This window comes from Petromyzon marinus, chromosome 40 (genome assembly GCF_048934315.1).
Source record: "Petromyzon marinus isolate PM22_M1 ecotype Great Lakes invasive population chromosome 40, UKy_Petmar_22M1.pri1.0, whole genome shotgun sequence".
Taxonomy (NCBI): domain Eukaryota; kingdom Metazoa; phylum Chordata; class Hyperoartia; order Petromyzontiformes; family Petromyzontidae; genus Petromyzon; species Petromyzon marinus.
The window spans coordinates 5,537,071-5,558,274 of NC_133706.1; the positions used below are offsets into that span (position 1 = coordinate 5,537,071).

Genomic DNA, 21,204 nt, shown 5'->3' on the forward strand with positions numbered 1-21,204 from the left:
GCGACCTTAATGTAGTTCAGTATTTAAAAGAAGAGGAAAATCGTTGATATATATTTCACTGTTTCTGTAATGTGCATTCATTTCCTTCGAGTTACAGCACGGATTGTTTCATTTTCACAGCTGCACATACGTGTGTCTGAACCATACTGGCGAGAAACCTGACTCCGATTCATGAGACGCACTGTCACGAGAGTGGTGACCAATCATAAGGCCCTCTCGGGTTAGGCTTAAATAATATAAGGTAGCCCCCCCACACACACACACACACCTCTGTGTGTCTGACGTTCTCGCTACTCACAGATAAGGTGAGCCTCTACAGACACTCGCTGTTGACCGTGTTCTTACTTGCATTGTCCAACAAGGTGAAACTCCACTTCCAACACTTTTTACGCGGCGTGAAATCAGCAATGGGAAGACAAGAGGTGGCCAGGCGTGGTTCTTGCAACACCACTAACCTCGTGCCAGCCTTAATAGGAGTTGGCTAACAGCACTGGTGCCAACAGGATATATTATGGGGGGGGGGGGTATCTTTTCCGTATGTCCACCATAGTTTCCCATGTGACATGAAAACGTCAGACGGTGTCTGACGACCAATAGTGCAAAGGCTGTCGCTGAAAGTTCACGGACTCATCAGCCTCTGTAAAGGGGCTGTACGAGGAGAGAGAGGGGGGGGGTATTCTTGACTCCAAGCTTTCGTGACTGCAGGAATTCAACTGCAACACAAGCGGTCGTCATCGAAACGTCGTAGTTTTTTTCTGTTATTTTCTTTGAACCTATCTACTGTGACTTCACCGAAAGACCCAAAGAATAGGGGGGGGGGGGATAGTTCCCACGTTTAACTCCTCATCCTCCTCTCGTTGTCTCCTGCCTTGCAGCCGGTCCTGACGGGAAGAAGACGAAGATGAAGCTGCTGCTCGTCGCTCTGCTGGGGGTCGTGGCGTTGGTCTCTGCGGCCCTGGCCTCTCCTTTCCTCGACCCGGAGCTGTCGCCCGAGTGGGAGTCCTGGAAGGAGTTCCACGGCAAGACCTACGGCGAGGTCGGTCGCGACCACAACGCACGGCGCCGCCCGCGTGGCGCGGCCATGAGCTCGCATCGCATGAGCGTTGTAGAGCGTTGTAGAGCGTTGTAGAGTGGCTCCTTGTTCAGAGATGTCCACGTTGTAGAGCGTTGTAGAGCGGCTCCTTGTTCAGAGACGTCCACGTTGTAGAGCGTTGTAGAGCGGCTCCTTGTTCAGAGACGTCCACGTTGTAGAGCGTTGTAGAGTGGCTCCTTGTTCAGAGATGTCCACAATGTAGAGCGTTGTAGAGCGGCTCCTTGTTCAGAGATCCCCACGTTGTAGAGCGTTGTAGAGCGGCTCCTTGTTCAGAGATCCCTACGTTGTAGAGCATTGCAGTGCGGCTCCTTGTTCAGAGATCCCCACGTTGTAGAGCGTTGTATATACCTGGGATAGCTATTATATATACCTGGGATAGCTATTGAAGGCAATAACAAAATGGGAATGACATTTTTTATTCACAAAGTATTTTCCAGCTGAAAACGGCAAATGTGGCCCAACAGTAATATCAATTCACAGCCTTGAGGCGGTGGTGTAAATTCCACATCGCAGCTGACAGCTCGAAAAACTGGTGCTCTTTTTGTAAACAATAAGAACGATGATAGCGCCGATTATCCTTTGCATTTCGATTGTTCTAGCCACAGACCTACAGGACCACTTGGCTCAACGTACGTTGCATTCTGTGATGCATTCGCTCTGCCTGTTGTGCTGCAGGAGGAGGAGGGCTGGAGGAGGATGATTTGGGAGAAGAACCTCAAGATGATCTCCATGCACAACCTGGAGCACTCCATGGGCAAGCACACCTGGAGCATGGGCATGAACCAATTCAGCGACATGGTGAGCCAGGACATCGCATACCTCCTCGACGCTTCACCTCCGATTAGCATGCCCACCGGGCACTTGCCCGGACTGCCCTATGGCCAGTCCCGGCCTGAGCCCCACCAAATTATTTAGCAATTTCTATTGTTTGGAATTTCAACCTTTGGTTCAGGGCTGCAGACGGCAATGTGCAACCTCAATGCTCGTTTGTGCATGCAGATGCTTTGGCTTGAAACTCTGACTTGACGTCACGCAAATTTGAAGCAACCGAGAGTTTACGTCCATCGTAAATGCGCGTCCCCTGCAGACAACGGAGGAGTTCCGGCAGCTGATGCTGTGCTTCAAAGGCTGGAACAGCACCGGCAAGGATTCCAACGGGTCCGCGTTCATGGCGCCCGCCGACTTTGAAGCCCCTGAGAATGTGGACTGGAGGAAGCAGGGCTACGTCACTGATGTCAAAGACCAGGTAAAAGATCGAGTGGTCATCATTGGCCTCAGCAGGGTTGGCTACATACGGTGCGGAAGAAGTTCAAAATAGAAACATAGTGCGATTATTGTCACCACATTTGGTGTTGCTTCCTTTCTACCAGATCCGTGAGCCGTTCCAAAGTTGACATTTGACCCGCAATGAATCGCTCTTGCAGTGTCTCACCATTGGGCTGTAGGTCTTCCTCTTTATCACTGACCTCTGGGTACCACTCCATTACCTGTCTCAGTCACCTGGCCGTCTCCTTCCTGCTCATCTATTATCACATCCTCCTCTCCCTGATTAGGTCGACGAAACGTTTTTTCCAGGTTCCATCTTTAATTTTTAATCTCTCACTTGATCCTGCCACGAAATTCCTTGCATCCTCTGCAAGCACACGCATTCGCAGGCCGCGGGGGACGCATTCAAAAGCATCCGTGCCGTGGTGTAAGCGCGTTTATTCGTCCTTTCTGGCTCTCTTACTCGTCGTGTGGGGAGCGGTTAGTGTAGCTGCTAGTGTCGCGGTAAGGTCGCGGTTAGCACTGCACTACGATCCCGGCGACACAAGTTCCATTTCCGCTCACGGCCAACACCAGTGATGATTATCTGAAAGATTTCTGGGCTTCCCCCAAGGTTTACTCAGCCTCAAATTAGTACGCTACTCAGTGCGATGTGTAAACATCGCCACTCGGTAGACAAATGCGGCCGGGCGTGATCCTGGCCACCCACCCCCTCGCGTGCTATGCCGTGCCGGCCTACATAGGTGCTGCTTGCCAGAAACAGTCTGTTACAGGCTAGTCGGGGGATCTTTGTCTTTGTTTCCGCAGTACAACTGCGGCTCTTGCTGGGCGTTCAGCACCACGGGCTCCCTCGAGGGGCAGCACAAGCGCAAGACTGGAGTGCTCGTGTCGCTGAGCGAGCAGAACCTGGTGGACTGTTCCTGGCCCCAGGGCAACCAAGGCTGCGGGGGAGGATTAATGAACAGCGCGTTCATCTACATCATGCAGAACGGAGGCATCGACTCGGAGGCGTCATATCCCTACGTAGCACAGGTGAGGGAGTTAGGGAATTGGAGGCTGTGACCGCAGGTAGTGCTGGATACAGCCACTCTTGCAAATGTGATTTGTAGCTTTGATCCTGACCCACGTTTTGTTACATTTTAAATCATGGGACCTCCCTTGCCAGTATCACAATATAAGAATATGGTTTTACCCTTTCTGGCAATAAAACAGTTGTGTTAAGATGTTAAGACACCAAACAGAAACCTTTTACAAGGAATCATGTCTGCATTAACCACATATACTTGTGGCGTAATTGAAACATGTTGTATTGGTTGCGTCCAATTCGCGAAATACAGTGTGTGCTTTATACACACACTGTATTTTGTTTATAATTATTGTCTGAGTAATTATTTCTGGTTATATTACATAAATTAATGGCATTATTGATGGTGATGTGTTCGGGGTGTGGGTCACGTGTTTTACGTGTCGCACAGGACCAGCCGTGCAGGTACAAGCCCCAGTACAAGGCCGCGGTGGTCACCGGCTTCGTGGAAATTCCCTTCATGGACGAGGGGGCCCTCAAGAACGCCGTGGCTTCCGTCGGCCCGGTGTCCGTCGCCATCGACGCCAGCTGCCCATCTTTTAGGTTCTACAGATTCGGTGAGCCATCGTGAAAATTGGGACCAGCCCACTATATGTATACTGCTCAACTAAACTATTTTATATTTTACCTGGTAAGGTCTCACTGAGCTACGTAGCTCTTTTTCAGAAGCCACCTGGTCACAAATGATAGCTCAACGAAGTGGCTTATCACGTGGAAATGTATAGCAGCCAAATACTCCAAGCGCGTGCTGATTCTAAATGAGAAGGGAAAAACCGTAGGCCCCAGAGAAAAATCCACGCCATCACAAGGGGAACATGCAAACTTAAATTATACAGGCATCAGGTTCGGGTTCAAACCCACGATCTCCTGTTTACCAGGAGAGGCAGTTAACATCTCACTACCATGGCGACGGTGGCGAGATGTTAACATTGGGCACCCTGAGCCAGAAATGGAAATGTCACATTCTTATGGTGAGGAACAATCTCTCTTTCTATGTTGTTAACGTTTCGCAGTGCTTCTCATTTTATTGACCCTATACGAGAGGTCAACACCTGGATTTAGTTATTTATACCCAGGAAAGCCTCACTGAGTCTCAAATCCCTTTTTTTTAATGAGGGTTCTGCTCAGTTTTGCAGCGGTGAGCGATGTTGCAATGTGGGGTTTTTTCGCAATTGAACAATCTGCAGCGGATTTTGTTTTTTTTTAAACATCATCAAACATTTTAACGTTTCAGAAGGATGCTTCTTTTCTCGGTTAGCACTCCAGTAACCCTGCAGTTCAATTCACGAACATTAAAATGTGAAAAATCACATGCATATGGCGGAGTTTCACTTCTCTATTGGGGGGGGGGGGGGCAGGGGTTTGCTTTGTCTCTCACATTAGGAATCGCGGATGCATATAATGAATTATGTTTCAATCTCTTTTGTAAACTACCGAAATAAATTAATAAAGGTGTCCAGTTTGGGAGGGGCATTGCCCCCCTCCCCCCGCCCCGTGTCCCCCCTGTCGCAAATTCCGCCCGTGATTACGTGCGTAATATTGTTGGTGGCAGTGCCCTGGCATCGATGCTTCTGTCGTTGGCGTATTGTGCGTTGACCCCGTGACTCGCAGGCATCTACAAGGACACTTCCTGCAGCCAGAGGTCGAACCACGCCGTGCTGGTGGTGGGCTTTGGCGTGGATCAGTATGGAACTAAATTCTGGCTCGTCAAGAACAGGTGCGTGCCTGCAAGGACTTGGCTGCGCTCAATAAGCGAGAGCTAATTGTCTCAAATTAGAAACTCAAAAAAACACATATCGGTGGCCCTGAGCCCAAGTGGGAGAAATTCCACATTTCTATGACAAGGGTCAACTCATCTTCGGATTGTAAGCCAAGCTCTCTCACCACGGTTTTCCTTGGGGCAATGGTTAATTGTGGGCAATACTTAAAAAAAAGCAAGGATATGGGCTTAATCAAATTTATAGGATAATGGGCTTCATGACAAGCTTGAAGCCAGATTAAGTTTAATGTAGATCATCAAACGGCATGAGTCTCTATTCCGATAAAGAATGAAAAATGCAGAATCAAGTGGATTTAAGGGATCAATGCATATATTGACGATGATCAGTAAGTACATTATCAATATGTATATGCTACATAAATGATAAATACATACATTGGCAATGATCAATCAACAAATGGTCAATAAACATATTGGCAAGTAACATTCCGATATGCCCAAAGAAGAAGATTTTCACACAGTGTGCACTGCTACACTGTGCCGCTGCCCTTCTGACACACGGCCGTTGATGAAACGTGCAGAAGAAAAAGTGAAAAGTGTGCGGAGAAGGCCAGAGGGATGTAGTACCTGGAATTGCATTGATCGAGAGAAAGAGGAACACACGAATTTCGAGAACATGCACAGATTAGGTGGCGAGATGTTAACGACCTCGCCTGGTTATACAGGAAGTCGTGGGTTCAATCCCAACCCTGATGCCTGCTGTATATTTGGAGTTTGCGTGATTCTATTTCCCCGTGGTCGCGTGCATTTTTCTCCGGGGCCTCCAGGTGTTTCCCTCCACATTTAGAATCGGCACACACTTAGAGTATTTGGCTGCTGTAAATGTCCACATGATAAGCCGCTTGTTGGGCTATCATGTGGCCAGGTCGTTTCTGAAAATAAGAGCTGTCTAGCTAAGTGGGTCTTACCCGGTAAAATAAAAATAAAAAGTGTTTTTTTTTATCTTAGTATTAGTTACATAATTAAAAACTTAAGAATAAAATAAGTGAGCCTGGGCAGGACGCATTCCTAGAAGGGGACGATGGCCGGTGATCGAGAATAACAACAACGGGAGCGTGGCAGCCAGGAAACGCGTCCGAGTGGACATCCACGCAGGATGAGGGAGTGATGAGATCAGATAATGTGCAGGTGCTGGGTGTATTACTGCGTCGCAGGGTCAGCAGGATCATGAATGGCCTTAATCCAGCAGTGGATTGGCCCCTGGCTGATGATGATGATAATGATGATTTTTGATTTAAAGCTTTCGTGACTGCAGTAATTCATATTCTTAGCTCTTTCGGTAAAGTCACGTTGAAGGGAAACAATAAAATAATAAAATATGTATATAAAACAATAAAAATTCTCACGACGTTTCGACCATAACACAAACCTGATGATGATCGTTTGTGTTATGGTCGAAACGTCGTGAGAATTTTTATTGTTTTATATATATTTGATTATTTTATTGTTTCCCTTCAACGTGACTTTACCGAAAGAGCTAAGAATATGATAATGATGATGTATGAAGTAAAGTTCAGCGTCTGATACAGATCCAGCTCGGATGGATCTGTCCCATTCTATCTATAGTACATCACAGCACCGTGTATTTGTGTACAGCGCGTGACCGATGCAACGAGGCAGCGACAATTTTGCTTTCACGACTCGACGCGCACCACCGATCCGCGTATCGCTCAAACCGAGATGCACGCGGTTGGTAAACCGGTGTACGGAGACCTGAACCCGCGTGTACTCATCAAATCTCGCGGTTGGCGAATTCGTGGTTGGCAAGGAATTACCGTATTGTATGTATGCTGCTCTTGTGTTGTGAAGACAATGAGTAGGGAGAAAAGGTGGCCATGTAACATGTATTTTGATGGTGGGGCCTTCACGGTTTCTTATGAATGGCCTTTGTCCCATCGGTCTGTAAAACTAAACCGAGTATCTCGATGTTCATGCTGTCTGTGTGTGTGCCTTGTGTGTGTCTGTGTGTGCGCCTTGTGGGTGTCTGTCTGTGTGTCTGTGTGTGTGCCTTGTGTGTGTCTGTGTGTGTGCCTTGTGTGTATCTGTGTGTGTGCCTTGTGTGTGTCTGTGTGTGTGCCTTGTGTGTGTCTGTGTGTGTGCGTCTCACAGCTGGGGGAGTGGCTGGGGAGAGGGTGGCTACGTGCGCATGGCTCGGGATTTCAACAACCTCTGTGGAATTGCCTCTGCGGCCAGCTACCCCCTGGTGTAACAACAACCGGCGATGTGACAGCGAGCGAGCGAGCCAGGGTCTATTTACAACCTTGCTCCTGCCGCCGCTTTAGAGACTCCATTGGCCAGAAGTGCTTCACGAATATTTCGTTTAACTGGGATCACGAATCGTTAAATAGCAACGTGATTAAATAATCGAATCACGATTAATTCTTTTTTTTAAGGGTGTGTGACATTTTTTGCCCGCAGCCTTGGTTAAAACTGTGCAGAGTCGCGATCGGTGAGCGTTACGGCTGCATTCCGCTGGCAACGTTTATCAAATCGTGCGTTACATTCCTGTTGCTAACTCGCTGTTTGCCCTTTTTGCGGTCGACGGAGAACAATGGGCAAGGAGGGCGATTTAGGCGAAAGCTGCTGGCGAAGTCACACGCCCGAATATAGTTTCAATATGAATTTTGAATGATTATGAATCGTTACAAGCTTTGCGATAAGCACCTGATTTCCCTACCTCAATACAAATAATTGTGGTGACCTTATTAGCGCTGTATTCATCCGTATATTTCTTTAATCGCTGCCTTTTAAAAACATTTCACAGTGTGTGCTCGAAATACCTCGATAATTCAGGAGCAGGGTAACCTGAACAAAATTCCATGGAAATCAACGACGACCAAAAGTTTGCCACATTTACAAATAGCAACGTTGCCTTCTTTTTATTAACAACATTGTTACTTTCACATCATTAAAATAACAAACAAACCAAAAAAAACAATAGGAAAGGTACAAAATCATTGCTGAAAACCTCCCCGTAAACTGATGAGTGCCAAATTCTTGAAGTCGCGATCTCGAACGCCAGACACGACGGTGGATGCCGTCCGCCCGGCGCTGCGTTCTCCGTGCAGACTCGGCTCACGGACCCCCTCGGCACTGGACATCTGTGGTGCGAAAAGAGCTTTCCGGCGCATCGAATTCCTCCTCCAGTATTTCATTGGCTCTGCTCGTTGTGAAATTTCTGAGCTTCGGTTTAAAAAAAAACCCAAAACACACACGAGGGCCTCCCTTAACCAGTAAAAGCCGGTGGATACGTGTGACGCTGCATATCCATGAACGATGTTTAGAGGACGCTGTATCCAATCGTGTTCGGATCGACGACGTGCGGCCCATGTTCCGCGGTCATTTTTTCTCCTCTCGGAAATTGTTATTTGCGCAATTGTAGATGTTTCGTCACGTGATCAGTTGGTGCTGTGTTGATCGACACTTGAGGAACAAGGTCAAAAGTAACGTGATTCCGTCGCTTCCATTCTCGGTTGTCAGTTACGTTTTAAGCGTAGAGAGATGTGAACTTTTGACGGCTCCTCTCTTTCTTCATAAAGATTTTCAACTCCATGCCTGTATCTTGCGTGACATTTTCTGGCCACGATCCGAGGATGAAACAAACGGCATCGAAGTTTCCCGACCGCACCGTCAACGCATCCACTGCCCAAGCGTGTCATTCTTGATGTGAAGCTTTCGTGACTGCAGGAATCCATACTCTTTGGTTCTTTCGGTAAAGTCACGCGGGTAGAAATAAATTAGAACAAATCAGGACGTTTCGATCGCAACGCAAGCGGTCGTCTGCGTTGCGACCGAAACGTCGTGATTTGTTTGATTTAATTTTCGCTCGGCCAACTTCGATGCTATGCTGCAAATAGCATTGGTTGTCATTAAAAAAAACATACCCTTAGCTCAGGGGTGGGGAACGTCCAGCCCGCGGGCCGTATAAGGCCCACGAAATAATTTGGTCTGGCCCTGCCAAGGCAACCGCAGGTGGGACTCGAAATTCAATTTAATCTAGGAGCAAACCTGGAAAAACAGTAGCAACATCGTCACACGTCTCACCAAAGAGAAGCCGTTCCAAGCCATCACATTAGGGATAAGATAATTAAATGTTTGACCAAATATAACAGGCTAATTTTTAAGTTGATAATTTTGTATGGCCCGCGAATGATGTTATAAATATCCAAATGGCCCTTGGCAGAAAAAAGGTTCCCCACCCCTGCCTTAGCTGAACACAGAATATGAAATGTAATTATGTAAACCACCAGCGTTAGTAGCTGAAACATACAGTATGTATTTAACATATACAATGTTGTGTTTTTTAATCTAAAGAATGGTAAGTCCTCGCTTAACATGTGGCGGTGTTCACACTGCAACGCGTTTTCGCTATAACGTGGTTCTCCCACGTGTGCGGCATTATAACACGGAATCCGCCACCTGTTACAATGCGTAACGTGCACCGTTATAACGTGGAATCTGCCACCTGTTACAACGCGTAACGTGCACTGTTATAACACAGAATCTGTCACCTGTTATAACGCGGAACGTGCACCGCTATAACGCCGTTTCTCAGCGGTCGACGCTGAACTACTTTCTTGAACTGCGTGGCTCAGCAATACGATTCTGTATGCGGAGTGATACAGTAACGCGGCGGCATACCCACAGTTATTTATCCCGCCATCTCACCGCGTCTGCGCACATTGTATCTCGCCAAACTTTGTGATCGCTACACGATTTAAGGGGAAATCGTTTTCCGTTTAGGCGTTTTCAGCTGAACGCGGCGCTTTTCAGGAACGCGTCTCCTTCCACCGCGTTAAACGAGGACTTGTCCATGGTGAGGGTTTTTTTTCCACGGAGCTGGCTCAAGTTCGGCGCTTTGAGCCACGGCTTCACGAGAGACAGAGCCAGGTCAGAGCCAGATATATGGGCCGATTAATTGAAGCAATTCCCCAGGGAATACTTGACAGGAACTTTTTATTTTTAAACTGATGCGACGTGCACGTGGATTGATATCGCTACGTTGCTATAATTTACGTGACGTTTCATTGGTTTTGGGGGGGGGGGGTCAAAACTAATGCAGCTACCGCGAGTTAAGAGTTTACGGATCCATCCCATCGGACCACCGATCCATTTTCGCGCATTTTCAACCTGGAATATGTTTAAGTTCTTGCACAAATCACTTCTAACATCGCGACGCGTTTTTTTATGTTTGTCTCTCATCGGCATCGATAAATGAAGCAATTGGCGGGACCCCGGGGTCCCATCGCTGCCCCGGGGTGGGAAAAACCGTGTAGCCTTACCGACAACAAAACTCTAGTGAAGAGAAACAATAAAATAATAAAATATATAACGTGACTTTACCGAAAGAACTAAGAATATGAATTACTGCAGTCACGAAAGCTTTAAATCAAAAAATAAAACTCTAGTGGTCAATCGATTGGCCTCGTCGAGAGCTACTCGGGGACACTAAGTTTCGTAAAAAGTTGAAAAATTACACAAGCACGTTAAATTCACTGCCTGGGGGGGTGGCGGTGGGGCTCGCCTTGGCAAAGAAGCTGAGGGTCGACGGCTGACCGGAGGGCGACTGCGGGCGGACGCCCCCCGGGGCTTGCGTTTGACCGGTGGGGTGGCGCCCATCGTGGTGATCGCCGCCTGCTGCTGCTGCTGTTGGTGCGAGTCTGGGCGGGCGGCGCGTTGATGTCGGGATCACGTAGTGGGACGGACTGAAACATAATTATTATTATTGACCCGGGGTCCCGCCAAATGATTCAAATATTCACGATCGTCGGTTATTTTTTTCTCCCGCCCGCCCGCCCGCCACTTTATTTTCCGCGCGACTCCAACACCTCCGAGGCTCTCCATGCTCCTCGGTGACCCCCCCACCACCACCACCTCCTGATTGTAAAGCTCTGTGCTCGCGTCCGCGTCGCCACAGGAGGAGCCGTGCAGCTACAACCCTGAGGGCAAGGCCGCCGAGGCCGCCGAGGCCGCCGGCTTCGTGGACGTCACCGAAGACGACGAGGAGGCCCTCAAGAACGCCGTGGCCTCCGTGGGCCCGGTGTCGGTCGCCATCGACGGCAGCCTCGCGTCCTTCCAGCTTTACCATTCCGGTGAGGATGTTAGCTACCTCGCCCGGTGTACAGGAGGTTGTGAGTTTGATCCCTGACGCCTGCTGTGTGTGTGGGTCTCTCTCCGGTTTTTCCCTCCACATTTAGAATTAACATCACGCGTTTAGAGTATTTGGCTGCTGTACGTTTCCGCACATTAAGCCGCTTCCCTGAGCTATCAATTGTGGCCAGGTCGCTTCTGAAAAAGAGCTACTGTACATAGCTCAGCGGGCCTTGCCTGGTAAAATAAAAAAATGTTTAGCTTAGTTTCAGAAGAGAAAAAGGTCAACCGATATTATAACATGGAAGCGCAATTGGGAAATATCATACGCGGAAATCGGTCGGCAGCGGATGAGCCCTACATTTGTCCGCGTGACCTGCAGGCATCTACAAGGACACGCTGTGCACGAACGAACTGAACCACGCCGTGCTGGTCGTGGGCTACGGCGCGGATGAGCAGGGAGAGAAATTCTGGATCGTGAAGAACAGGTAGGCGTCACTACGGAGGGGATGGCCCCCCCGGGCGGCCGTGGTCAAACTTTTCCAGGGGACGCACGGGGTTGGCGGACGGACCCAGGTGCTGGGCCACAAAGTTGGCGTGGGGGGGTGTGGGGGGGGAAGGGACATTCCCCACGGCCAGTGCCATGTCAGTCTTGATGAACCGCTGTCAAACACATTCGATATTTTCTAAAAATACATTTTTTTTTCAGTTGTTCCTCTTTCAACGCGGTGTTTTCGTCGGCTATACGGTGGTGCTGGTGGCGGTGGATGTTACGGAAAGAAAACCTGCCCTATTGTGCAATTTGTCACGGCTCGACCGGAGAAGTTACGAGTCGCAAAACCACCGTTGCAGATCATTTACCGGCAAACAGCTGTCCGCCGCCACGTTCATGAATCGGCTCAAGAGTTTGGATCTGACTTTCGTGAATCGGTTAATTTTCTTCACGGCGATATTTTCATCTTGCTTCCTTTCAGCTATCTGAATTAGCTTCTAGCTGTCTTCACAGTTTGCTCATCCTCTTGGCCTATTCTATTGATATGTTTTGTGATGTACAGTGCCTCGATGCCCCAAATGGAAAGGTGCTTTGTGAATGCAATATATTATTACAATATAATTTCACTGGGTATGTTTGTATAAATACTGATGTTGTGCTTGTCAACATGCACAGCAGGACGTAAGAGGTGGTTGGGTGAGTGGTGGCACTAAGAGTTTCTCTTGACTAACCCTCGAGCCTATAACCAGATCACCCAGAGGAAGGCACTCCATCTCCTCAATCTCAGATTTTGGAAGCTAAGCAGGATTCAATCTGAAGAGCGCTCACAAAACTTGCATTATCTAGGCTGCTGCGGGCATACCTTGTGGAAAGCAGATGGCAGGTCAGCAAAAAAATTCATTATTTTATCCTACTATGCTCCCACATCTATGACTACCCTCCGCCTTCAGCAACTCACGCTGACCAGCATGGTGAAGTATGGTCACACAACCCTCAGGACCTGGACGGCATGAGGGAGACCCCTGTTCACCAGTGGATTGACAACATCCTCATGCTGTCTGTGTGTGTGCCTTGTGTGTGTCTGTGTGTGTGCCTTGTGTGTGTCTGTGTGTGTGTCTGTGTGTGTGTCTGTGTGTGCCTTGTGTGTGTCTGTGTGTGTGTCTGTGTGTGTGCCTTGTGTGTGTCTGTGTGTGTGTGTGTGTCTGTGTGTGCCTTGTGTGTGTCTGTGTGTGTGTCTGTGTGTGTGTCTGTGTGTGTGTCTGTGTGTGTGCCTTGTGTGTGTCTGTGTGTGTGCCTTGTGTGTGTCTGTGTGTGTGCCTTGTGTGTGTGTCTGTGTGTGTGTGCCTTGTGTGTGTCTGTGTGTGTGTCTGTGTGTGTGTCTGTGTGTGTGCCTTGTGTGTGTCTGTGTGTGTGTGCCTTGTGTGTGTCTGTGTGTGTGCCTTGTGTGTGTCTGTGTGTGTGTGCCTTGTGTGTGTCTGTGTGTGTGTCTGTGTGTGTGTCTGTGTGTGCCTTGTGTGTGTCTGTGTGTGTGTCTGTGTGTGTGCCTTGTGTGTGTCTGTGTGTGTGCCTTGTGTGTGTCTGTGCCTTGTGTGTGTCTGTGTGTGTGCCTTGTGTGTGTCTGTGTGTGTGTGCCTTGTGTGTGTCTGTGTGTGTGTGTGTGTCTGTGTGTGTGCCTTGTGTGTGTCTGTGTGTGTGTGCCTTGTGTGTGTCTGTGTGTGTGCCTTGTGTGTGTCTGTGTGTGTGCCTTGTGTGTGTCTGTGTGTGTGCCTTGTGTGTGTCTGTGTGTGTGCCTTGTGTTTGTCTGTGTGTGTGCGTGTCTGTGTGTGTGTGTCTGTGTGTGCGCCTTGTGTGTGTGTCACAGCTGGGGGAGTGGCTGGGGAGAGGGTGGCTACGTGCGGATGGCTCGGGATTTCAACAACCTCTGCAGAATTGGCTCTGCGGCCAGCTACCCACTGGTGTAACAACAACCGCCGATGTGATGAAAACTCAGCCAGAAAATATGATAACTTAATTATAACTCTCATTATGTATGCATGGAGCCGTGTGTGGCAGAGAGAGAGAGCCAGGGTCTATTCACAGTACGTGGAAACCCCAGCTGCTGTTGCTGAGAATCCATTGCACCAGAGCGCTTAACGGACACATTTAGATTCGTGATTCAATTCGTGACCCCAAAATTTAGGGCGACAGGGTGCAGTGATAACACCTGCCCCTCACAGCAAGAAGGTCCCAGGTTCGATTCCCGACTCGGGCACTTTTCTGCGTGGAGTTTGTATGTTCTTAATTACAAGCTTCGAAATGAGAGATAGAACTGAATTGCACGTCGGAGTTGGGTGAATGATAGCCGGAAAGGTGATTTGTTGGGGCCACTCAGAGGGATAGGAAAAGGGCCTTAAGACTAAAGTGAGTCCAGGGGTAGTGTGTAGGGGGGGTCCGCACAGACGACTACAAAAAGACATTCGTTTAACATGCAGGAGGCTTTCGCGACCAACATGATCCATAATAGAGTTTTTTTTGGGTTAGATCGCGTAACTATATAAATGTGTCGTTAAACCCGCCACCACCCGACACAGCCAACTAGTAAGGGTTGTCACGTAAACAGAACGTGGCCAATTCGTCACTAGTACAGCACACCGGTGTTTTAGAGAGCCAAGCCACAACATTTACAATCTGAGTACGACGTTTCGCCAGTAATTACAACTAGCTTCATCAGGCGACAGCCAGAACACACCGGTATGCTGTACTAGTGACGAATTGGCCACGTTGGCTGTGTCGGGTGGTGGCGGGTTTAACAACATATATATTTATGCGATCCAACCCAAAAAGCCTTTATTATGAACAGATATTCGGCTCACACTGAGGATATATAAGACAAGGTAATGGAAAGGGGGGGCGGAAATTCACTTGTAATAATTGGAATTTTGACTTAGAATAAGTTTTAAAACACAATGCCACTTTAAGTTGCATAATGGTGTCTTTTAACAAGTAATTGTTCAATTTCGATTTAAAGCTTTCGTGACTGCAATGATTCATCTTTGGTTCTTTCGGTAAAGTCACGTAGAATGAGAATAAAATAATAAATTAATAAAATAAAATAACACAATAAAATTCTCACGACGTTTCGGCCACAACACAAGTGGCCTTCATCAGGTGAAGGGACGAGACTGTCTGACGAGACTGTCTGAGAATTTTATTGTGTTATTTTATTAATTTATTATTTTATCCTCATTCTACGTGACTTTACCGAAAGAACCAAAGAAGAAGTAATTGTTAATTATTTACGTCGCCTCTGTTTATTTAAAGTAACTTTTTTTCTTCTCCATGTGTCGAGAAAGTGTGAACATTTAATCGTTCGATTCAGACCACTAAGCGTGACAATAAAGAGAATGTTTGTGACAGGGTCCAGCTTCGTGTTTACGCTACACAAACCACGATGTTATATTCCCCTTTCAGACAAGTCAGAAATTCCTTCACGCGTTACCGATTCAACGCGCCTCGGTTTTGCAAAAGTCTACAAACACGTTGACAGTGACACCAGTGCCGGATTAAGCTAGCGCGGGGCCTGTAGCATTTTATAAAGGGGCCCTAAAATTAAAAAAAATACGTAAAATTGAAACACAAATTTTAATAAAGAATTAAAGCTTTCGTGACTGCATAAAATTACACATTGGTTTTTTCGGTAAAGTCGCGTATGTAGAAATGCAATAAAATAATATTAAAACAAAACAATCACGACGTTTCAATCACAACACAAGCGATCTTCATCAGGTGTCAAGAACATATCATGGAGGTAAATACAACAAGAAGATGAGAGACGAGAATTCAACAAACCTAAGAAACATGTGAAACACAACCAGTCAGGCCAACAACACAGACACTTCCTGGCAGACCACGAATATCAGAAGAGTGTTAAATTTCGTGTTCAATCTCTGGATTGCACAAACCAGCATAGAGTGAACAAATACGAGGTACAAAGTCAGCAGAAATACATATACAAGTACACCAAAAGGCAAGGAGGGAGGAAAAACGGACAGAGAAGCAAGGAGAGAGAGAGGGGGCCGGAGGGATAAACCGAAGCCTTAAATAGGAAATAAAGTTGGGGGGGAGGGAGCCGGAGAGAGAAGGTGCGGTATATGAAATCCTGCACATCAACAGAAGTGGGGGGGGGGGGGGTATCTTCTGAAATTCGTGGTCCGCCAGGAAGTGTCTAACTGTGTTGTTGGCCTGACTGGTTGTGCTTCACAATGTTTTTTCTTAGGTTTGTTGAATTCTCGTCTCTCATCTTTTTGTTGTATTTACCTCCATGATTTGTTCTTGACACTTGATGAAGATCGCTTGTGTTGTGATCGAAACGTCGTGATTGTTTTGTTTTAATATAACTTTATTGTATTTCTACATACGTGACTTTACCGAAAAAAACAATGACACAAATTTTACTTGCATAATAAAGTTATTGTATTTTATCATTTGCTATACAGCCAGATAATACGACAAATCGCTAACCTTAAACACGCAGTCGTTCATATAAGTTGAAGGGAGTATAGTACTACAGTAATAGAGCAAGTGCAGAATCACTGAACCGGAATTGATAGCTTGAAAGCATTTAGCGCGGGGCCCTTGAAAGTTGTGGGGCCCGTAGCTACTACTACTACATATGTAGCTACTTTTGCTACTCGGATCATCCGGCACTGGTTGACACAACTGGCATGTGATAAGCACTGCCGACGTGCAATGGCCATCACTTAGCTATCAACCTGTACGGGTTATCCGTATTCTTGTACAGGGATGTTGAGTAAAAACATTTTTTGCATATTTATTTGCGTTTCTCCCTTGCTTTGGGACTTTATAGGATGAATGTTTCGGACAATGGCCCTTTTGCATAGCACATGTGATAATCGAAGGGCCATCACCCGAAAAGTCGCCTATGATATATTGTTCCTTTGAAGGCAGTGTTGTTGATGAATATGTTTAGTTTGTTGTTCGTTGTGCTGTCAACGCAGCAGCAACAGCAGCAGCAATTTGTGTAAATCACATCGGTACATTGATGCCTGCAGGCGGTCATACATTCCATCTTGGAAAATGTGAGTTTTACTCAACTTTCACAAAACACAAGCAAGACAAATTTCACGAGGACTAGTTGAGTTATTTTTTTTACTCACGTTTTCAGTTGCGTACCTGTCAAACCATACGGGTTACCCGTATTCTTGTACAGGGAAATTTAGTAACAAAAATTTGTTTCTATTTTTTTGTGTTTCTGCCTTGTGATGGGACTTTGTAGGATGAACGTTGAGATTTACAGTGCCTACCTTATTACAGACCAATTCAAACTTTATTGGTCACCCCATACCCCTTATAAATCTCAACGTTCATCCTACAAAGTCCCATCACATGGGAGAAACACAAAAACATTGAAAAACATTTTTTTACTCAATTTCCCTGTACAAGAATACGGGTAACCCGTATGGTTTGACAGGTATGCAACAGGTAACTCAACTAGTCCTCGTGAAAATTGTCTTGCTTGTGTTTTGTGAAAGTTGAGTAAAACTCACATTTTCAAAGATGGAATGTATGACCGCCTGCAGGCATCAATGTACCGCTGTGATTTACACAAATTGCTGCTGCTGTTGCTGCTGCGTTGACAGTGACGCACAAGCACAAAGAACAACAAAATCAACATATTCATCAACAACACTGCCTTCAAAGGAGCAAAATATAATAGGTGACGTTTCGAGTGATGGCCCTTCGATGACCACGTGTGCTATGCATAAGGGCGATTGTCCGAAACGTTGCCTATTTTATATACTTGTTTTCCTTTTAAGGAAGCAGCAGGGTTATTGACGAACGTGTTGAGTTGTTTTCGTGATGTAAACATTGTTTAAAGGGTAGCTCTCTGATTGTTGATGTCAATTATTAGATGGTGGAAGTCGCGTGCAGCGTATCTCTCTTCCATTCACTGCGTTCTAAATGTATTTATTGATTTATTGAAACAGCATTGAAGGCATATACAGTAAATCTGTGTTGCCCTGTGGGTTTTCCAACGAAAATGTAATGGAACAAAGCACTTACTGGAACAAACAAGTGACTCGGACATCTAGTCCAGAACCTGGAACACGCACACACGCGCGCACACAAAACAAAGATAAATACCCATATATATAGCATTATACTGCTGGGAAAAATGCTGTTAGTCAACATCTGTCATGGTTTTTACAAACTACAGCAGCTACTCGTTTCGGGCTGCGTCGGCAAAGGGCCCGTGCCGAGACTCATCCAGGCATCACCCGCCCACTGGCGCTCGTCCTGGTCGGGACTCAAACTCACGGCGCTAGGTTGAATAGCAACAGTGCGCTAACAGCCGCTCAAACTCAGCTTCCCACGACAAACCGGACACACACGTGCGCGTACACGAGCACAGCCCAAATGTGGGTTCCTATGGTTCTATCGGTTCCCTTGGTCAGGCAATAACAGGTGCAAAGCGTCCGCATGCATTGCTACAATGTGATTGTGATGATCAGATAAGAGTCTTGCTCAAGAGCCTGGGTGTTTGGAAGAAGGAAAACAAAGTTACCTCCTGGTCCAGATAAACCGGTCTAAAAATGCAGTTCATACATCCAAACAGCACGATCTTGTGACTGCTGTGTACAGTTTTTATTTATTTAAAGGTAACTCATTTGGAAAACAACATAAACAATTAATTTGCTAAAGCCTTGGTTGTGCTGTTTTTGTGCAAAATTTTGATTTAGAAAATCATCACAATGGGTAATCAATGTAAATATATCCGCGTGTGTCACCCTCAGCCAGAGATCGCGTTCTCTTGCCACGCCTCGAGCCAGTGGTTGGAAATTCCACATTTCCCTTGGCAGGGGCCAGTCCATCCATGACATGACCATGAGGCAATTGATTCTCACGCACAGATACACAGCGTGGAACTTGTGCGTGTAATTATAAAATACTTTTTTTTTACAATTCGCATGCCAGGTTGCTTGCAGGCAAGGTAGGGTGTAAAAGCGTTGTTAAGAATAAATTGATTTGACCATTTTCCACACGCGATGTGTGGGCTGTATCTGAATAATCAAATACCGATGAATGGGAGACAATAATTGAGAGGAATGAACTGGGACACGGTTGCAAGTCAGCGAGGTGAAATGGAAATGGCAGAACTCCATACTTCCGAATAGGAGCGACTTTTACCATCATAGAGGGAGAGCCGATACGAATTATGGAGGTGTGGGATTCTCAGCCTCTCCAACAATACGACGTAAAGTTGCGTGGTTCAAATGCTTTAGACGTTTATTAGTCTCCTAGAATACCACTCAGGAGTCTCGAAACACTACAAGTTAACTATTATTCAAGTATACGACCCAACAAGAAGCCACAATGAGGAAGAAATAAAACACATGCTTGAGGAAATAACCCAACCACTAAAATGATAGCAAGGGGGAATGACAGCATCGTAACGGGGCAACTGGACTGCTAAATAATGGTGCAAGAGACAACGAGAGGCTGATTGGTAAATGTAACCTTGGTGATTGCGGATTGGGAGAGGTTGAGTGGTCTATTCGAGTTTGTAGCAAACGCAGGCGTTCAAATTATCATTATTACCATTCATTTAAAAATAAGGGGATCTCGGGAAATGGACGTGCAAGACGCCAAATTGGTGACTTTAGGAAGGACGTGAACTTTATTCTAACGGTCAAACCCCCAGGAAGGACAAAGATGTCTCTGACCTCAACACATTTAGCACTGGAAGCGACCACACGCTGGCTCGATACAAGTTGCACTGCAGCATAGCCGCAGAGAGCACAACTAATTGATGCTGTAGTTAACATATCACATGTGCGTATGTGCGTTGAATCTCTTTCTCGTTGTATGTAGCTAACCGTGCTAATCGGAGAGTGAAGGGCACATCACTGATTTTTAGATTTAATCTAGACAGATTAAAATTATTTACGGATCAAATCTATTAAACTGATGCCATCACTTTAAATAATTTATCGACCAGAACAGCAATGGATAGTGCGTTGAAGGTCACAGTCAAGGTCAGAACGCAAAAGTTGCGAGCGTCTTTGGTGCATTCATCGGGTACTGCAAAGGAGATTTTTCGACTTCGCAACAAACGGTTTCCAAATTTCACTCTACTCAAGTCGCGTCTGACAATGGCCTCTTTTGCAGTGACAGAAGTGGCTGAGGCATGTGTGTGTGCTAATGTGTGTGAATAACGATTATTGGGGGCTCTGGATGGGTGCGAGAGGCTGGTAACCCCTCCACCTTCAATTAATTACCACTAAACCACGACCACAAAATTCAATAAATAAGCTTGTGCCGGAGGCCCCTGGGGAAAAGGCGTATATGACGTCTCCTGGCCAAACCCTATTTGGCGGAGCCAGGAGACTGAATCCTTACCCTCGGGGCTCCAGAAACAACAAAAAACCACTACGTGTGGCCAAGTGGAATGTTCGAACGCTCACTGCGGAGGAGAGGCTGCCACTTCTCTGTTGGGAGCTGGACCGGTACCGCCTGGATCTCTGTGGTATTCAGGAGGTCCGGTGGACCGGCTCTGGCTCCTGCCACCATGAGGGGTGGACAGTCCTCTACTCGGGGAAGGAGGCTGCCAAACAACAGGGTGTGGTTCTTCTTTTGAATAAAATAATGAAGGGGGCGTGGGAGCGTGGCAGTGTGGGAAGCTGTAAGCCCCATAACTACTTTGGGCTCGCCTTCCATCAACCAGAGGCGAGGAGTGGTGGTCGTGGTTACTTATGCCCCCACTGAAGAAGAACATCCGTGGAGGGATGCAGGCAAGGCCGGTGAGTCAAATGCCTTATATGACCTCCTGTCACAGGTGCTAGCTAAAGTGGCCCCTCGGGATAGAGTCATCTTGTTGGGTGACTTCAATGCCCGAGTTAGTCATGATGCTGCCACCTGGTCTGGAGTAATTGGAAGGCATGGGCCAGATCAGCTCAATAACAACGGCAAGAGGCAGCTAGATTTTTGTGCAGCCCATGGGCTTGTAATTACCCACATGCTGTTCCGGCAACGGCGCATCCACACCATATCATGAGTGCATGCCGGGTCCAAGCAAGGACATCTACTGGACTACATAGTGATGGAACAGCGGATGCGGGCCCATGTCCTTGACACCAGGACCTACCGTGGAGCTGATCTGCCCACTGACCATTGACTTGTCATCTGTAAGATGCGCCTGCCATTCTTCCACTCCGGTGTTGGGTGTACACCCAGGATCCCATTCAAACCCTTTAATGGTATGGTCTCAGCTAGCTGATGAAAGTAGCAAGCGAGAATTTCATCATCGCTTGCGGCTGGGGTTGGCATCGTCCCCCACTCCTCCTGATGTCTAGGGGTGGCTAAAGCACAGCAAGTTGGCACAGTAGGGGGCACAGGTG

General features: G+C 47.0%; 1 protein-coding gene across 2 annotated transcripts; it reads left to right on the top strand.

The window, feature by feature from the left end:
• LOC116950795 (procathepsin L-like) lies at window positions 1–15,199 on the top strand. 2 transcript variants are annotated; one of them, XM_076073052.1, is made up of 8 exons: window positions 1–305; window positions 876–1,036; window positions 1,769–1,891; window positions 2,181–2,339; window positions 3,167–3,391; window positions 3,835–4,000; window positions 11,696–11,801; window positions 13,668–15,199. In XM_076073052.1, the coding sequence occupies exons 2-8, from the start codon at window positions 902–904 to the stop codon at window positions 13,765–13,767; spliced, it is 1,014 nt and encodes a 337-aa protein (XP_075929167.1). In that variant the 5' UTR covers window positions 1–305; window positions 876–901; the 3' UTR covers window positions 13,768–15,199. The 2 variants fall into 2 exon arrangements, with proteins under 2 accessions (XP_075929167.1, XP_032824759.2); XM_032968868.2 differs by lacking the exons at window positions 11,696–11,801; window positions 13,668–15,199 and adding exons at window positions 5,055–5,160; window positions 7,333–8,769 and having other exon boundaries at window positions 2–305.
• The last annotated feature ends 6,005 nt before the right edge of the window (window positions 15,200–21,204 follow it).